Source organism: Gopherus evgoodei, unplaced genomic scaffold (genome assembly GCF_007399415.2).
Source record: "Gopherus evgoodei ecotype Sinaloan lineage unplaced genomic scaffold, rGopEvg1_v1.p scaffold_44_arrow_ctg1, whole genome shotgun sequence".
Lineage (NCBI taxonomy): Eukaryota > Metazoa > Chordata > Testudines > Testudinidae > Gopherus > Gopherus evgoodei.
The window spans coordinates 1,959,180-1,977,180 of NW_022060065.1; the positions used below are offsets into that span (position 1 = coordinate 1,959,180).

At 46.0% G+C, this 18,001-nt stretch overlaps 1 protein-coding gene across 1 annotated transcript; it reads right to left on the reverse strand.

The window, feature by feature from the left end:
- Positions 1–131: 131 nt before the first annotated feature.
- Positions 132–15,625, reverse strand: GPR20 (G protein-coupled receptor 20). Its single transcript, XM_030546429.1, has 2 exons — positions 15,483–15,625; positions 132–3,223 (listed from the first exon to the last, which is right to left on the reverse strand). Exon 2 carries the CDS (start codon positions 3,203–3,205, stop codon positions 2,123–2,125), a length of 1,083 nt encoding a protein of 360 aa, XP_030402289.1. The 5' UTR covers positions 3,206–3,223; positions 15,483–15,625; the 3' UTR covers positions 132–2,122.
- Positions 15,626–18,001: the final 2,376 nt, after the last annotated feature.

Genomic DNA, 18,001 nt, shown 5'->3' on the forward strand with positions numbered 1-18,001 from the left:
TGTCCCCCAATAGCCCCAACCCCAGGTTGCTACAGGCACCCTGTTCCCCACCCCTCCAAGCTCCATCGCCCATTGGTTAACAATCTCAGACTCTTCCCCACTGCAGCCCCTTGACCCCAAGGCCCTGACTTCTTCCCGTACCTTGGTCTTCGCTAAATCCTGCCAACCTCCCCTTGCTCTAGGCCTGCCAAGAATAGGCTCCTGCCTCTGCCCACACCCCCCCGGCCTACTGCCACTTGACTGAGGTGGGGAAGCACCTCGAGGGGGAAATCCCTGACTTCTCCCCACAAGCAAGAAATGGGACACATAAAGCTGCACAACTCCACTGCCCCATTCCTTAGCTTGGCTCCCTGTAGCAAGAGCAGAATTTGACCCTAATTTGTAAATTCTGGCATGCAGCTCTCCTTTGCTGGCTCTTATGCAGAGTTTGCTAGTGGAAATTCCAGTGGGTTCCATTAGAATCCTCTAACTAGTCTCAATTGCTTTCTACTGGTTTAAATTGGAGGACCAGTAGCCCCAGTAACCAACAGACCAATAGATCCATCGCTCTGTTCCTCAAACCTAGTTAGCCATGTGGAACCCATTGAAAATATTTCAAGTGGCATTTCCGCTAGGAGAATAATCACAGCAATGGTCGTTTTCATTCATGCTGTGGGTCTCGCTGTTTCTCTGGGTTCCTTTTTCATGCTTATGCTTTTTTAATGGTGCAGTACAGAATGCAAATGGTACAGCCGCCAGCCAGCACCGTAACACTGAATCTGGGACTTTCATTTGCGCCGATGTTGTGAGTCAAACACCGTGAAGGGATTTTTACAAAGGGTTGACTCGTTTTATGACTCTGCACGATGAAAAAGGCAATTCATGCTCCACGAAGGGTGTAAACCTACCTGCCTGCTTTGGGGTGTAAACTGATTGCTGCAGGGGATCAAGAGTGAATTCGTCCCTTCCCAGGAACAACATGGAATTTGAAAGAGGTGAAGTTCATCCCTGTGTAGAGGGCCCTCAACTTAATTTAAATCCTAAACACAGGTCTTAAATCACGCTAGGGCTCTGCCCTGGGATGGATTTCAACCTAGATGCTTTATGGGGCTGTGGGGTTAGTTGTGGTGTTTGTTGTTGTTGTTGTTGCTGTTCTCTGAAGCCTTAGAGGAAAGGCAGATACAGACTAGTTGGACCAATGGTAGGATCTGGTATAGCAAACCCTAATTTAATGCCACATCATAAAATAAACTCAAACGAGGCTGACACATCTTCGGATTTCAGTTCTGCTTTTTATCACCACTGAGCTGCTGGAAGAGGGAGCAAATGTGGGAAACAAAGTTTCCAAGAAACCACACATGTTTGGACAGCTTCTTTCCATGCCTGTCTGAAACATAAGGAAACTGGTGATCCAACTGAATAATATGAACCAAGCAATTCAAATCCTTGCATGTACATATATTCTATAAAGTCATACAAATCCTCTCCTTATGGCTGAAATATTAAGAGTGTGTGTATTGAGGGGAGGGGGGGATGGAAATATTGTTTTGCATTAGAGTGACTTCCCTGAGGAAATTCAGATGTGTTTGAGAAACACCTGAAGAGCTGCTAGTGACAAGTGGGTTAGATTTATTTTGTCCCGCTTCAGTTCAGTCAGCTGAAACAGACAACTCTGCTTGGTGTCTGAAATCTTTGCTGTCTCCAGTAACGTGGAAAGCTCAGCAGCAGCTGCGTTACTCAACAACAATATTCCTTCCCAAGGCTGGGAGGCTTTCACAGACAAGAAGAGTGTTTATGGCCTTCTAAGTCCTCCTGCAGTTCGGTAGATTACTGTCACATTGCAGTGTGAAACAGTGAAAGAAGACCACAACAGTAACAGGTTTGCTGCTTGTAAAACATATATATTAAAAGGCAAACAGATCATTCCTGTTATGAACTGTAATTAACGGACTTTCTTTTGTATTGGTACTAAAGGCACCGAGAGTTCCTTTTTCCAAAAAAAACCATAATGTTCTCGAGGGATAAATTCTAACACAGTCGCTCCAAAACTCATATTAGAAACCAAGAGGCCAAGGGCAAAAGTACCAGACAGTTCAGCAATATTCCGCACTGGCTTACTGTAGTGTGTCCCTCTAGGAGCTGCTTATATCTGTGTATTGTTTGTTGAAGGTAAGCTCAAAGGGCTGCCTATTGTGTTTGAGAAGGCAATGATTGCATTTGTACCTGAGCCCTTGGAGCTCTTGTTCATGCTGATGATGTCCCCGCTTGTCTGCTCAGGCTCCGACTTCCTGAAGATATTTTTCATGGTTGACTGGAAGTTGTTGGTGACAAAGCAGTAGACGATAGGGTCCATGCAGCTGTTGAGACTACTCAGAGTCACGGTCACATGGTAGACAATTAAGCTGATTTCATGGGGAATGTCTGGGTTGATGGAAATGGCCACCTGGCGCACGTGGAAAGGTGTAAAGCAGATCATGAAGATGATGAGGACAGTGGTGAGGAGCTGAACGGCCCTCATTCGCCTCTCACGACTCTGGTGCATGAGGCTGGGCTTGGACAGTGCACACATGATCCTAGTGGTGAAGAAGGTGATGATGATGAGCGGGAAGAAATACTCGCAGACCATCAGGGCAAAGATCTTGGCGAGGCAGCAGGGTGCGAAGGTTATCGCCATGATCAGGATGGAGAAAGTGACCACAGTTGCAAAGACCCAGATGAAGACACAGATCCCCTTGGCACAGCTGGGGTTCCTCCACTTACGTGAGGCTTCCACCTGCACAATAGCCAGGTACCGGTCAATGCAGATGCATGTCAAGAAGAGAATGCTGCAGTACATGTTGACGAAGTAGCCGAAGATGTGAACAAAGGAACATTTCATGCAGTCCCCTGCGGTGTAGTACATGATGATTCGTGTGGGCAAGGAGAAGCCCACCAGTAGATCAGTAACGATCAGGTTGATGGTGTAGATGACAGAGGTGGTTTTCGTCTTGGTGCGGAAGCAGAACACGTAGAGAGCTAAGCTGTTCAGCACAACGCCCACCAGGAAAATGATGCCATTGACCACCATCAGTGCTATCCACAAGCTGTAATAGTCTTGGTAAAGTTCTTGGTCCATATGGATGAACTTGTGGAATAAGTTGTCCTCATCTGAGCTGCTAGAGTTGGGCGCCCTCGTGGAGTTGAGAAGGTTAAGGGCCGGTACTTGGGGGGAGGAGGCAGCATGCATACTCAGTGCTCTGGGGACCTGAAAGAAGGAAGCAACAGCAAGGAGACATTTACCGTCATGTTCAGGGGTTCACAGCACAGAACACTGCTGCCTCATTTTGAGGTGTTTTGAAGGCATTTAACCAGGGTTGTGGTGGAGTCTCCATCACTGGCAATTTTAAAATTGAGATGGGGTGTGTTGCTAAAAGATCTGCTCTAGGGATTATTTGAGGGAAGTTCCATGTCCTGTGTTACACAGGAGGTCAGACTAGATGATCACAATGGTCCCTTCTGGCTTGGGAATTGATGGATAATTATAGCTCCCCAGTGGCCTACAGCCAGACCATCTCAATCTGCGATCACATCACATCTCACAAACTAAGCAGAGTCATGCTGGTGCTCTGAACAGCTTAAACTCCATATTTTAAATATAGCCCAACATGATGGGATAACAAACATCAAGGAGGACCAGAGATACAGCAATAGGCAAAGCCAATGTAGGGTATACTTGGAGATGTGGGGAGCGGTGAATTCCAGCTTGAGGAGACATACCTGGACTAGCTGTCCTTGAACTGGCCGACCCAAATACATGCCCATCAGAGACCCTAGGCACTTACTCAGGGCAACTAGCCCCTCCTGCTGCTCCCACTGCGGGGGCTATGCTCTATTTTTAGTCCACTGACAGGATGAGAGCTAGTGCAGGTATGTTTCCTGGAGTTGGGAATCGCACTCCCAGTGCCAAGTTCAGCTGTACCTTTAGGCCTGCACATATCTGTTCAGTTTTTCAAGTGGAGAAGATACCAATCTGTTGACTCACTTATTGCTGGGAGTGGATGAGAGGCATGACCTTTCAGCAGAGTTTCACAGGAACAGTGAGTAAGCACTGGGCAGACCAGAGCAGGGTGAGCTTGTTCCTTGCATACAGGTGGTATGTTTGATGCCACTGGGAACACAGATTAGCCAACCATTGTGGAAAAAATGGTCTCCACATTATTCATTCTCATTTAAAAATTCTTAGCGGGTTGGGGAAGATCCTATTGCTCAGAAGCTTGGGACATGTAGAAATGCTATCTGAGCAAGAATTAGGCAGCTGGTGTGCTTAGAACACAGCCTGTCATGCTGAGCAGTAGTGTCTGAGTGTTTCCTTGTGCTCGTCTGTCTGTATCCACCTTGTGTCTCTTGTCTCAGACTTAGATTGCATAAGCTCTTTGGAGCAGAGGCTCGTTGTTTGTTCTGTATTTCTTATAGAATATCAGGGTTGGAAGGGACCTCAGGAGGTCATCTAGTCCAACCCCCTGCTCAGAGCAGGACCAATGCCCAACTAAATCCCCAAATGGCCCCCTGAAGGATTGGACTTACAACGCTGGATTTAGCAGGCCTATGTTCAAACCACTGAGCGATCCCCTTTGTCCGGTGCCTAGAACAATGGGGTCAATGACAGGGCACCTAGCACTATCCTTATACAAATCCATAAACAAATAATAATTAATAAATAAAGTGCCAGACAAGCACAGCAGGTGGGCCTTGGGGCAATGTGGGAACACTAGGCACATCAGCAGTGGTCTGGGGTAAGCTTCTAGCTCTCAAGGTTGTGAAGAAAAGATTGAAAACATGATGTGGGCATAACCAAGACAGCAACATCTGCCTGAGCGTGCAAAGAGCCTGAAACACTTGCTCTGAGAGGTGTAAACTGTCCCATGAATTTCAACGGGGTGTTAACTACACCTGGAAGTGACAGCAACATCTGCCTGAGTGTACAAAGACAGCAACATCTCCCTGAGTGTACAAATTGCCTACAGTGGCTGCTTGGAGAGCTGTGAACTATCCCATGGATATCAAGGGGCTGTTAACGACACCTGGAAATAGCAGGGCCCCTCCCAACACTCCCTCAAGGGAGGATTGAGTGTGGCAGAAGGGGAAAGTGCAGGCAGAGATAGCTCAGCAGCCAGCATGTAAATATTGGGACCCTTCCCACTGCCTGGTGCAGTCTGAGTGTAAGAAAGGGCCCCAGATCACTACCCCATCCCTGCCTCGCTTCCTTCCTTTGCCACTCCAAATGGAGGGGTGAGGCCATGGAGAGGTGATGGTGCCACAGCTTGGGTGTGAGCCACTGGGGTACTGTGTCTGCCTAGAGCTTTGTGTCATCTTGCGGGTGGGTCATCTAGGGGTTGAGTGGGAGCAGAGAAGTGAGCTTTAGGGGTGATGCTGTATGGTGGAACTATCACCAAACTTGATTGCGCATTAAGAACACTTCACTCTCACCACGGGCCATCATTCCACCTAGATAAGTCTTCCTGTGAACACCTTAGCATGGATATGGCCAGTGGCTGCCCCTGTGAGTCAACAAGCCGGGTAAGGGCATGTGACATGCTCCTGAGACCCTGGACTCCATCTTGTGCTAATGATTTCCCACAAACTACACTGTGAGCTTTGTTTGGGACTGTACGTTTCCAGGCACATGGCTAAGGATATGAAAGACCCCTGAAATGACTCTCTTTTGCCTCTTTCCTTCTCTGATTCTCTGGACTGTGGATTTACAACTAAAAGGAGCATATTGGACTATGGACTGAGGACCTTCCAATCTTTTGGAAGTTACCAGAGACTTTACAAGTCTGCAGTCTATACCGTCATTGCTACAAACGTGATCTAAGAACGTTGTCATTATTGTAGGTATATGATTCTATTAACCATATTAACTCTCTTCTTCTTTTCTTTATGAATAAACCTTTAGATTTTAGTTACTAAAGGATGGGCAGCAGCATGGTTCTTGTATATTGACCTGGCTGCGTGGGTGATCTCTTGAGATCAGAAGAACCCTTTGTCTGATGAAATTGGAAGTCCAGTGTCTGGGTGGAGCGATAAGGCCTGGAATGCCTAAGGAGGCTCCATTTTTGACTTCTTGTTAACCAGTGTGGTGAGACCGAAGTTTACTTTTATTACTGGCTTGGTACAATTTAATGATAGAGTTAACCACCTGTTTGAGGTGTGCCTGCCCTATTTCTCAGCAATTTGTCCTGAATCTGGTATTCTCAGCTGTGACCCACTGAGGTACGGGGACGGATGGGAACAGGGAGAAGTGCCCAGCTGAGTGTGCCCGAGGCCGAGCCTTGCTTCCGGCGCTCTGATCTGTGTCCGGGATGGGCAGATCGAGGGTCTGGGTTCTTCAGCTACAGTCAGATAGTTGCCAGGCTGTTACCCTCACCATAAAAATAAGGAACAGCTTCATTTTAAAGTCAAGACCCAGTAGGCTGTGTAGCAGCTTCTAGAGCTCTGTAGATATAGCAACATCAGCCTTGAGATTCCAAACCAAACTGCTGCTGCCAGGGTCCGACAGTTTAATTTTCAAATCATTCTCGGCTTACCCACTGTTTTAAACATATTGATATAAAAACTATATACACGGAAATTTGGCTGATTGAAATATGTGGTTTGAAAAACATCTGGAATACCTCAAATCAGCCTCTTGGGACCTGGGGGTTAACACCCCCGCCCTCCCCGAGCATCAGCCTGGATCAGCAGAGGATAATAATGAAAGCCCTGGGCCAAGCGAGCTTAAAGCACATGAGATCAAAGAATAAACTTAGTAATATGAGACACTTAGATGTAAACATGTTTTCCAGAATTAACAGAACACTAAATATCCTTGGGGATCCCATCAGAGAAGGGGAGACGTCCTGTGCAATCTGCAGAAACGTTGCGAAGGTTTCTAGAAAGGTCAGTGCTCTTCTAAGTGAGCTCTGGAGCATTTGAAGAGATTCTCTACATGTGCTCAACCACTCGGCTGCTCATGAGAAATTCTTGGAAACAGAACCAGCATCACTTTGCCTGCAGGAAGCTCCTATTAATAGATAGCCCTGTAAAATGCAACCTCATGATCAGAGCTGGTTAGAAATTCACCAGTGGAATGGGTTTCCATCCAGGAATGCCAATAGCTGCAATGCTTTGCAGAAGTGGTTCTGGGGACCCCAGGCTTCTAGGTTTCCAGCTCTTTGGCAGCCTATCTGGGGGTCGGATGGAGAGCTGGGAACCTGGAAGTCCTGGGAGCACTGGCTCCCAAGCTCCTTGGATTGTGGTTCTGGGGCAGCATGGAATTCCAGGGCTTCTACCGTCAGTCCATGAGGCAGATGTACCCTGAACCGGAGATTTCAGGGTTCGTGGCTCTGGGGTAGCCCACGAAGGGTATGGCCCTGGAGCTGGGGATTCCAGGGGTCTCAAGGTTCACAGCTCTGGGGAAGTCAGGGAGAATTTCAAAATTGTTGGGTTTTGTTACAAAGCACAGCAAAACCAAATCTGAAATATCAAAATGCTCCATGAAACAGACTCCCCTTTCTCTGTCCGGCCCCGATAAGGAGAGCTAAAAATGTGCTGCTTTGTCTGACCTTCACCCCCATAATTTCCTGCCACTGTGAAAATTTAAATAATTAAAAATCTAAAAAGAAATGCTTTAAAATGAACATTGATATTATCTATTGAAATGATAAAAAAATAGAAATCCAGTTCTGCCCTGTCTCAATAAGAAAGTTTCTACCTGAGTCTGAAATACAGGACGACACAGTCTCTATTCCGCCTCTCAAACTCAAACTGAGGGTGGCAATGGCATTTTAATTTATTTTAAAGTAAGGACAGAATTAAACATATGAGACCAAAGGCCTAATCCAAAGCCCACGAAAGTCAAAGAAACTCTCCCGCTGGAGTTGGATCAGACCCCAAGTAAGAGTCAGATACAATGCAAACAAGAGAATACAAATGAGAAACACTGACACAGTAATCCAAATCAAGAGAAAGCAGAACGCCGGAGATAGACGCCTTCAGACAATCACGGCACCAAAGATATTTCATTGTAATTTACATTGGGCAGTGAGACCAGAGCCTGGGAATTGAGACAGCCAAATTTGAATTGTTAGCTGCCCTGGGTCATGTGATCCAATTTGCTCATTGTCTCTAGGCATCCAGTTTAGTTTTAAATGTTCCAAGTTCTGATCTTCCACTACTGCTCCTGTGAGATTTTTCTTCAGCCTTATGGTCCAATATTCACCCTACATTTTCCTTTGCTCCAGTTCAATTCATTACACCGAGTTAGCAACATGCCTCGTTATCACTATAATTGAGAGCATCATAGGTCTGCATAGTGCTTTACAGACAAATGAAATGGACATGCCCCGGCCTCGAGGAATATTGTTCAGATACCCTAGATACTTGAGGCAAATCATATGGCTTGCCCACCTAACCCCAGTTTAAAGTGAAGCAAACTTTTGGCCTTTGCAGCCCTAGCATCCAAAAGGTGGCAGGTAATCTTGTGTCTGCCAAAGTGAACTTACAGTGTTGGTTTTTTGTAAGGGAGAGTCCAACATGGTTGGTTTAGATCTGTTCACCCTGCCTCTGCTTATCTCCATGGAAAAGGGAAGGATCTGTGTCAGGGAAAATTAGATATAGGATGGCCGGGAGATGGCTTCTATTTGGGGTCCCTTTGTGCCTGCCTAGGTACCAATGTCTCAGTAACAAAGTCAAAAGGGTTACGCCAAAGGTTTCCTCCCTAGCAGGCAGTGCAAAAGCCGCAGATTGGGCCCCAAGCGAAAGAGAACTTGCTCTTTCTCCAGATCAGAATTGAAATGGTTACAGAAGATTTGTAATATAACTTTTATTGTTGGGTCACATTCCATTATTTTTCTACCCCCATTGCTTGGTAATATGCATTAGGAACTGGGGAGCTGGTAAGGCAAAAAACTAAAAACTCTCCACCCATTTTTAAAAAGGAGGCGGCTCTGGACCAAAATCCCAGTTAATATTACTCAGTACTCTTCAGCTGTAGAGCTCCGAGGGCTTGATGAAAGGTATATTGTCCTCATCTGTAAAATGAGGATATTGAGGCACAGAGGGGCAAAGACTCAGGTTTCTGTAGGTGTTTAAGCACTGCGGCACTCAACTTTGTAATGCCCACCTGATTTAGGAGCCTAAGTCTAATTTTCCACAAGTGGCTTAGGCACACAAGAGCCTAAATGTCATTGATTACCAATGGGATTGTGGCTCCTAAGTGCCTATGTCCCTTTTGAAAATGAGACTTAAGGCCGTAACTCCGTTAGGCATTGCAATGCTGAGTGCAGCAATCCCCAAACACCTTTAGCAAGCTAGTCCAAAGTGACTTGCTGAAGGGCGAAGAGAAAGTCAGCGGCAGAGTCAAGATTCTCCAGAGGCCTCCCAGGTCTCCTTATTTCAAATCTGGTGTGGAGGCGGGGCAGGGGTGAGCTGCTTCACTCCTCCTGCCTCCCAGGCTTGTGGCACCAATCAGCTTAGGTGCCGCAAGCCTGGGAGGCAGGAGAAGTGAAGCAGTGATGGTGTGCTCGGGGTGCTCGTGCGCAGAGCAGGGGTGAGCTGGGGTTGGGGGGGGCCTCAGGGCGGAGGGTGGGGGGTGGGGAGCTGCCACAAGGGGGGCGCCTCAGGGCGGAGAGTGGGAGCTACCGCGGAGGGGGCACCTCAGGGTGGAGGGGGAGAGCTGCTGCAAGGGGGGCACCTCAGGGCGGAGAGGGGAGCTGCCACGGGGGGGGACACCTCAGGGTGGAGGGGGAGAGCTGCTGCAAGGGGGGCACCTCAGGGCGGAGAGGGGAGCTGCCACGGGGGGGCACCTCAGGGTGGAGGGGGAGAGCTGCTGCAAGGGGGGCGCCTCAGGGAGGAGGGGGGAGCTGCCTTGGGGGGGGTGCCTCAGGACAGGGGCGTGGAGGGGGAGGGCTGAAGGTGGAAGTTTTGCCTAGGGCGCGAAACATCCTTGCACGGGCCCTGTCTGTAGCAGGCAGCTAGGCAAGACGGGGATTGGGAAAAGGAGAAAAAAAAAAGACTTAGGGTTGCTATTGTTTTCCTTTTTCTGATCAAGCTCCTTGTTCAGCATTAGAAGATCAACTCTCTTTGCAATTCTTTATCCTTGACCCATGCCCTGGGCTGATTCCATCAGGATTTGTGCCAGGTAGGAAACAGATGGATGCTTTGCTGGACCAGACCCTAAAGTCTCTTTCCCTGTTGTCTGCATGCTTGACGCTACGTTAGCTTATTTCTCATGGCTAGCTCAGCCCTGGGACTGTCGAGCTGCTCCCAGCAGGGCAGAGTCGACCACTAGGTTTTCATTCACTGCATTTTCAGTTTTGCTTCTGCAGCAAACACCCACTTCAGCCTCAGCTTTAGAGGCCTGATCCAATGCTTAGCAAAGACCAGAGAAGTCTTTTCACTGACTACGTCGGCCTTTGGATCAGGTCCTCTGATGTGAAGCGGGATGCAGAAGACAGGCAGCCAGGGGGAATGAACCAAGCTCTGTTGTAGCAGCACCTGCACTATTAAAGGGTTATTTAGTGGCATATGCAGACAGGATCTTGGCATGGGGGCACAGAGAGAGGGAACGAGAGAGCCATATGCTGCGACAGCCAAGACTGAAAAGAACATTAACAAACAAGCCAGAGTGTAATTAAAATAAACAGTCAAAGTTAATGCTTTGGCTTTTTCCCGTCTCACAGTCCTGAATCCGAACAGCTGGGCGAATTCCCACCCCTCACCCACCTCCTGCCTTCGAACGTTACACAGCTCTCTGGGAACGGCTTCAGCGTGTGTTTAGCTTTGCAGCCGCTCTGTGTTTAAATTTCCTCCAGTGATTTATCATCTTATTTATAAACAAAGGGTTAAACCTGCTCTCTTTCGATTTAAAATGGTCAGATCCGTGTGCTGGCAAGTTCTTTCTCAACTATGGCTCAAACTGGCCAAATATGGTATATTTTGTAGACAGAGCACAGAGGACAGCTTTTATGCCATGTGTATCTCAGGGAACTTGAAGAGGATGGCTATGCTGCAGACTGCCAGCAGAAAACCCTAGGTTCAGAACTGTTCAGAAGAAAGGAAACTAGCTAAACTAACCCGGGGGAAGCTCACGGGCTTTGTGGAATGTGCTGGGTTCTCTAGGGGACAATTGACCCCCATAACTAAAAGAACCATCACTAAGTGGCACCCTTGTTGGCATTCTTAGCGGACTCTAAGGTCTGGATGCACCAGAGTGGCCGAAGGTATTTAGGACCCTAAAGATGCAGATAGCCACAGTGAGATTTTTAAAAGTGCTTAACTCCTATGGAAACCAATGGGAATTAGACACCAAGATGCTTCTGAAAAGCTTGCCAGGCACCTAGCCGCATCTTTAGGTGCCTAGAATCGCTTTAAAAATCTGTCCCTGGCTGATCACAATCATCCCTAAAATGGCCCCTATCATATCACAGTTGAGGCAGGTTGGCTGGGGCTGAATGGGGGAAAATTGCCTTTACCAGGCTCAGTGTTCATTCTGTGGTGGGAGAATTTCGATACTCAGGAACAGCAGTAAAGCACTTTTCACACTTGTTCACATGTATTACACTCTCTCATACAAAACGCTATGTTACACGGGTGACAGGCTTGTAGAATGAACCTCTGCAAAGTGAGAAAGCTGCAGTTAAGGTTACGCACACAGCATTAACTCTAGGCAGGAGTGTTCTTTCACCTACGACTCTGGTTAAAAAAAAGCCATTCCAATTCTTTTTTAAAACTCAGAACCTGTCTACTACATCGGCAGAGAAGACAATTTTCAAGTCTTCATAACAAAGTCAAATCAACCCCTTCTTCTTCTTTTTTTTTTTAACCAGAACAGTCCAATGACTTTCTTTTCTGTTAGGGCTATTTTCATGCCAAATTCAACTTTCCCCAGTTGCCAAGCTTCCCAAGTACATTGGCATTTTGAGCTCTTCAAAAAAGTCACAAGGGTTTTATAAATTGGGAAGTATTTTGCTCAAACGTAAATAACCTTAAGGAAAAAAGCAAGGCCCTGACAGTTTCGTTCTGATGGGCGAAAGGTTTGGAAGTTGGAAAGGAACTGAAAAGGGGGCTGGAATGGAAGTACTCATGGACCTTGCAGAGGGATAGGTCAGTGGTTTGAGCATTGGCCTGCTAAACTCTTTGAGGGGGCCATTTAGGGATCTGGGGCAAAAATCTGTTAGGGACAGTACTTGGTCCTGCTGTGAAGGCAGGGGACTGGACTCGATGACCTTTCAAGGTCCCTTCCAGCTCTATGAGCTAGGTATATCGCCATTAAAAAAAAAAATTAGTCACTCTCTCTGCTGGCACACTGGGGTTTGAACTGCAGAGCTAAAAGCATGACCGGCTATAATTTGAACAAAAGAGCCAAACTTCTGTAGCTTGTGGCTTTAGTGACTCATTGCCTCTGTGGGTCAGCACAGCATGGCCCCTCCAACACACACTGAGCGGTGGGTTACACATGCATGCAGGGGTAGACAGTCCCTGCTCCTCAGAGCTGGCAGTCCAGAGCTAGATTCTGTCATCTGACCCACAAGGATGCAGGATCCTTCACGGATCAGATTGCAGGAGCGTCCGATCAGAAAACTATAACTATGTTCCAGCAATTATATATCCTAACGTCCCATTAGTGTTATGCCGAAGACCGAAAGGGATTTTTGTTAATTAAAAGAAGGCGAATTCAATTTTTCAGAATAATTTTTTTAAAGTGTAATCGGGCCATCCAGTTGGACACAGCTGCATTCTTTCTGAAAGCAGGCTAGAAGCTGATGCTCTGGCGAAATATCAGCAGTGCTAGACACTCTGGAGACTCTCTATTTAAAACCCAGAAAGAGCTGCACTCCTCCAGCTCTGTCATAGCTCAAGCATGGAAAATATGGAATGAAGCTAGTGAAAATACAAAGCCATATACTGGGAAATATTCATGGGCTTGTCTATCATTATGTCTATTTTGCAGCGGTGTAACTCCACTGACATCAACAGCAGTAGTCCTGATTTACACCAGTAGAAGTGAAGGAAGAAGAAGACCTATATATATATATATAGAAAGAGAGAGAGAGAGAGAGAGAGAGAGAGAAATATGTCACTTGCCTGTCACTAAATATACACACACAATGGTCGGTGCTGTTAAGAGTTTATTCTTATGATAAATCAGAAATGGTTACATTACACAGGTCGCCTATCTCAGTGCCAATAAAGCCTTCAAGCCACCACTGACTTGTGTATGCCACATATTAGAGAAGAGTTACTCCTGAAATGTTTAGATTTTTCAGACATCTTATTGATGCCATGGTATTTTGTATGTCCCTCTTCCTGTAAAGCCTTGGGTTAAGCAGCACATTTTCATATCTGTACAAATTATCTATTAAGTTCTCCCATTATGATTTTGAAGGTTCAATATCTCACAATCTGCCAGAGCTAGAAACAAACACCATCTACCACTGGGAAGCATTGGAATGACATATCTCTAGTGGACACAGTGTTAATCTCTAGATTGGATATTGTGTGGGAATACAGACCTCATCGATCCAGAACTGAGATCTGTCAGTCCCTGTCAAGGGATCAGCATAACTGGGGGGGAAAGTCCATGTCTGTGAGGAAGACAGGCCTTTTTGTAACAGGGTCTTTATTATTTTAGAAAAGGGGCTGCTTTCAGAAAGAAGCTCAGAAATTTTGAATGCTAATAGTACACCTGCTAGAGATGGATTAGTGAGCAGACTGGAGGGCGAGAAATATATCTCATGTCATGATGTCCATCATCTCTCTCTCTAACTCTATTCTGTAGTAACTCCTTACAAGAGGCAAAAGACATCGGTGCCATACCTTTTGGAAAGGGGAGGTTCTTTTATTTGAAAGACCTCTGAGCCATGAGCCATTTGTGTATTAAGGTGAAGTTCTTCTCTTTATTTTTCTCCAGCTGCTTGGCTGCTCTTACAGGCCTGAGCAGAACTGGCTGGGGATGTGAATGGCAGAGCCTTTCAACAGGGAGTTACGTTTGGTCCCTTAACTTTCTAGCCCAGGCTTACGTGCCAAACAAAGGCAGACCTATGAGAATCACTCCATCAGCATGTCATCCAACATATGACTTCCCCACATAGGCTTCCTGTATTTTAGTCATTGCCAATAGAAAGAACAGTATTGGCCACTCCAGAGTTTGGTTCAAACGCTGAGTGAAAGTGCAGAGGGCACAGTGTACACTGCTTCTCCTGAATGCTCATCAAAATGCTTCATTCTTATACAGCAATTTCATCCCTTGATCTCCAAGTGTTTTGTTAGCACCCTTATCCTCTTTTTACTGACTGGGAAACTGAGGCACATAGCAGGTCAATGGCACCGCTGGGAAAAAACTGCACATTTTATGACTCCCAATCAACTGTCCTTTCCATTGGACTGGACTGTCTTCCTATTTCTCTCTCTGTAGATCGATAATAAAGATTCCACAGGAAATAAACTTTTGCTTGGTTGAATTCCCAAATGTTTGAGTCTCAACTCTTTTTAGTGAAATTTTCATCACTTGTTTCAGAGGATTTTAGCACTAGACACGTGCCAGGCTTGCTGCAGTTCCAACCAACTGTACAGGCTTTGCAAGTTTTATCTTCGCCAAGGAAAAGGTTTGAAATGAGCAACGGGTGGAGTATTTTACCCAGAATTTCCCACTAGTAGCAGCCATAGCAAAAGAGCATGTCAAGTGACCATGCTGAAGTGTTTCTTCTAATAGTGACCTAGGCCCTTTATGAAAAGAAGGAAAGCAGCATTTTTCTGAAAGGTTCTGTCACTTTCTGCTGCACCATCAAGCTTAGGCCTGCATCGTTCTCCAGCCCTCAGCAAGCCTAGCTTTCTGTGCCAGGTGTTAAGAGCAAGGGCACAGAGCATCACGGCCTTCCTACTTTTTAATCCGTATAAGCCAACTTTAACGAGAATTCACTTTTAACAACAAAATACAGACCAAAGCAATGACAGATCTGTGATACCTTTCACACGAGCAATGCAAAGCCCTTTGTAAACCTTAAATAATTCTCACTGTGCATTAGGTAAATGCCCTGTGAAGTAGATAAATCCGGTGATATCATTTTACAAACTCAGCTGCAGAGAAGTTCAGGAGATGTGCACAAGGCCACACAGAACAGTCAGGAACAGAGTCTGGCCGGGACTCATTCCCCCTTCATGGGCAATCAGGGACTCAACCAAAACCAGAGAGTTACTCCAGTGGGAAAATCAAGACCAGGAGAGATTATATACCCCACTGTTTAGTGTTCACTACACCTGTTCTTCTACTCTCAATCCATGGACGAGCTGAGTCTGCTACAGCTGCCTGTGATGGGACTCTGAAACTCACAGCACTTGATTGCTGAGTGACCAAGCAGAGCTGATTCACTTACTCCAAACCTTTTCTGAAACTACCTCACTCATTCTCCCTGGCTAATAACTGACCATTGTTCATCAGAGCAGTCATTATTATGTGCTGCCTCAGAAGTGACAGGCTGACTTACCTCTGATCTGCTTTCCTCTTTTGCCCTTACAGGAGCCCTGGTTAAGAAAATTCCCTGGCGGAACTGAACATTATCCGGAAAGGAGGCATCGGTTATGAGGAGCAGAGCAACTGGAGTGACTACAGAAGATGAAGAAATGCCTAATCTCTCTCTCTCTCTCTCTTCCCCCCACCCTCTCTAAATATAGCACTGAAACCAAGAGGAAAAAATATACTAAAAAAAAAAATTCCACTTCTTGCCTTCAGCATTCAGAATTTCTTCGCAAGCATCTGGCTTCTTGCCCAAATCTGCCTGAAATTTATGAAGTGTTAGAAATGTCAGAGAGGATTTAAGACCTTCCCCATGGAATAATCCCTATGCATCTCTACTCAATAAATCTCTGCATCCATTGCCATGGGTAGCTTTCCTACCTGCATGGGGAGATGAGCTTCCCCTCCTTGGTACAAATCAGGAGACATATTTTTTGCTTCAGGGCATAAGTCAAGTTTTAATTTGCCTTTGTCTAGTCTCATTGCTCTTACCAAGATCTCCAAGATCTTCGTCCTCCACTGGTGAATTCAGGGGATAGGCGAGAAGCTCTGTCACTCCTACAGACCATATTTTTCACTTTCATTAATATAGATACCATCTGACATACTGCTTTGTTCCTGCCAAGCTCTGATACAGAGCCTGAATCTCTACCATGGCCTGGGCACGGTAAGAGGAGGATATATTGGGGGAACAAAAAGAGATCAAGTTGCCTAGACAGGGACTGCTGTGTCTTACAGATTTTGGGTGCTACCACATTGCAAACAATAAATAATTTCCGAACTAGTCTCTGGAATCTGCTGGCATTCTGAAGTGCCAGATGACTTGCTTGCCATGGCTTGGGAAGAAGAAACATAGGTAAATGCCTTCCTTTTTCAAAATCCTACTCATTGGAAGGATGGTGTGGACAGAAGTTTAGATAGCTATCTGCCTACTGGCAAGTAGCTCATAAATTAGACCAGTAGACAGTCAGGACGCCTGGGTTCTGTTCCCATATGCATAAATTTAGACAAGCTACTTAACATCTCGGCACATCAGTTTACACTTCTGAATGACAAGTTTAATTACTGTTCATAAAGCGAGTTGAGATATTCGAAAGAGAGGCACTCTCTCAAATACTATGATTAGCATGATTGCAGACTCTTAGCTAGCCAGCTGCTAGCTTTTCAGATACTGAAAGGCGAGGGAGCAGATTGGCACCCATTGCAGACAGGCCACAAAGAAGTTAGAAGTTTCACCACAGAATTAGTCCCAGTAGCAGTGGTTTGATAGCTGGGTTATGATGATCTGTTCTGAGTATTGGTCAGACCCGGCTAAATAAACAAACCCATTTCTCAATGGATGGGGAAATAAATGCGAATGTGCAACTCCTGTTTGACACTGAATGCAGCAGATGAGAGGCTGCCATTTCCACAGGGAGCTCACCAGACAAACCATCCAACACATTTTATTGATAATAGCAACTAAGAGCTTCTTCCTGAAACAGGGCCAATGCAAGACAAGCCTCCCAAGGCAATGGCTGCTATCATAAATATAAAGGGAAGGGTAACCACCTTTCTGTATACAGTACTATAAAATCCCTCCTGGCCAGAGGCACAAAATCCTCTTACCTGTAAAGGGTTAAGGAGCTCAAGTAACCTGGCTGGCACCCGACCAAAAGGACCAATAAAGGGCCAAGATACTTTCAAATGAGGGAGGCGGGAGAGAAAGGCTTTGTTTTGTCTGTTCCCTGTGGCTTTTGCCTGAGACAGATCAAGGAAGCAAGCAATCCAGTTCTTAGAGAGTAAGTAAGTATTTAGCAAGGAAATGAGTTAGATTATCTTTTATTTTGGCTTGTGAATTTCTCTGTGCTGGGTGGAATGTGTATCCCTGTTTTTTCTTTTAGTAACTTTAAGGTTTTGCCTAGAGGGAAACCCTCTGTGTTTTGAATCGGATTGCCTGTGAGATTATCTTCTATTCTAATCTTACAGAGGTACTCCTTTCACCTTTTTTCTTTCTCATAAAATTTTTTTTTTTTAAGAATCTGATTGGGTTTTTAGTATCCTAAAAACCCAAGGCTGGTCTGTGCTCATCTTGTTTATTCTCAAGCCTCCTCAGGAAAGGGGGTGGAGGGCTCCAAGTGGTCCTTTCCCTGATTCTTTGTTTGAATCATTTGGTGGTGGCAGCGTTTACCTAATCCAAGGTACAAGGAAGAATTTGTGCCTTGGGAAGTTTTAACCTAAGCTGGTAGAAATAAGCTTAGGGGGGTCTTTCATATGGATCCCCACATCTGTACCCTAAAGTTCAGAGTGGAGAGGAAACCCTGACAGCCACAGAGCGTGTCTAGAGTCATTTCATGGACACTTCTACAGTAGCCCCTTTGACTGTAATACAGCCTCTGGGCAGGGCTAGGGAATGTTGATAAAGGCAGGAGCATCTACATGGCATTGCTTCTGCTTCCTCCCCCTCCGCCCCATTCCCACCCATCCCCTGTGCATGCTGCTGTGGGGACA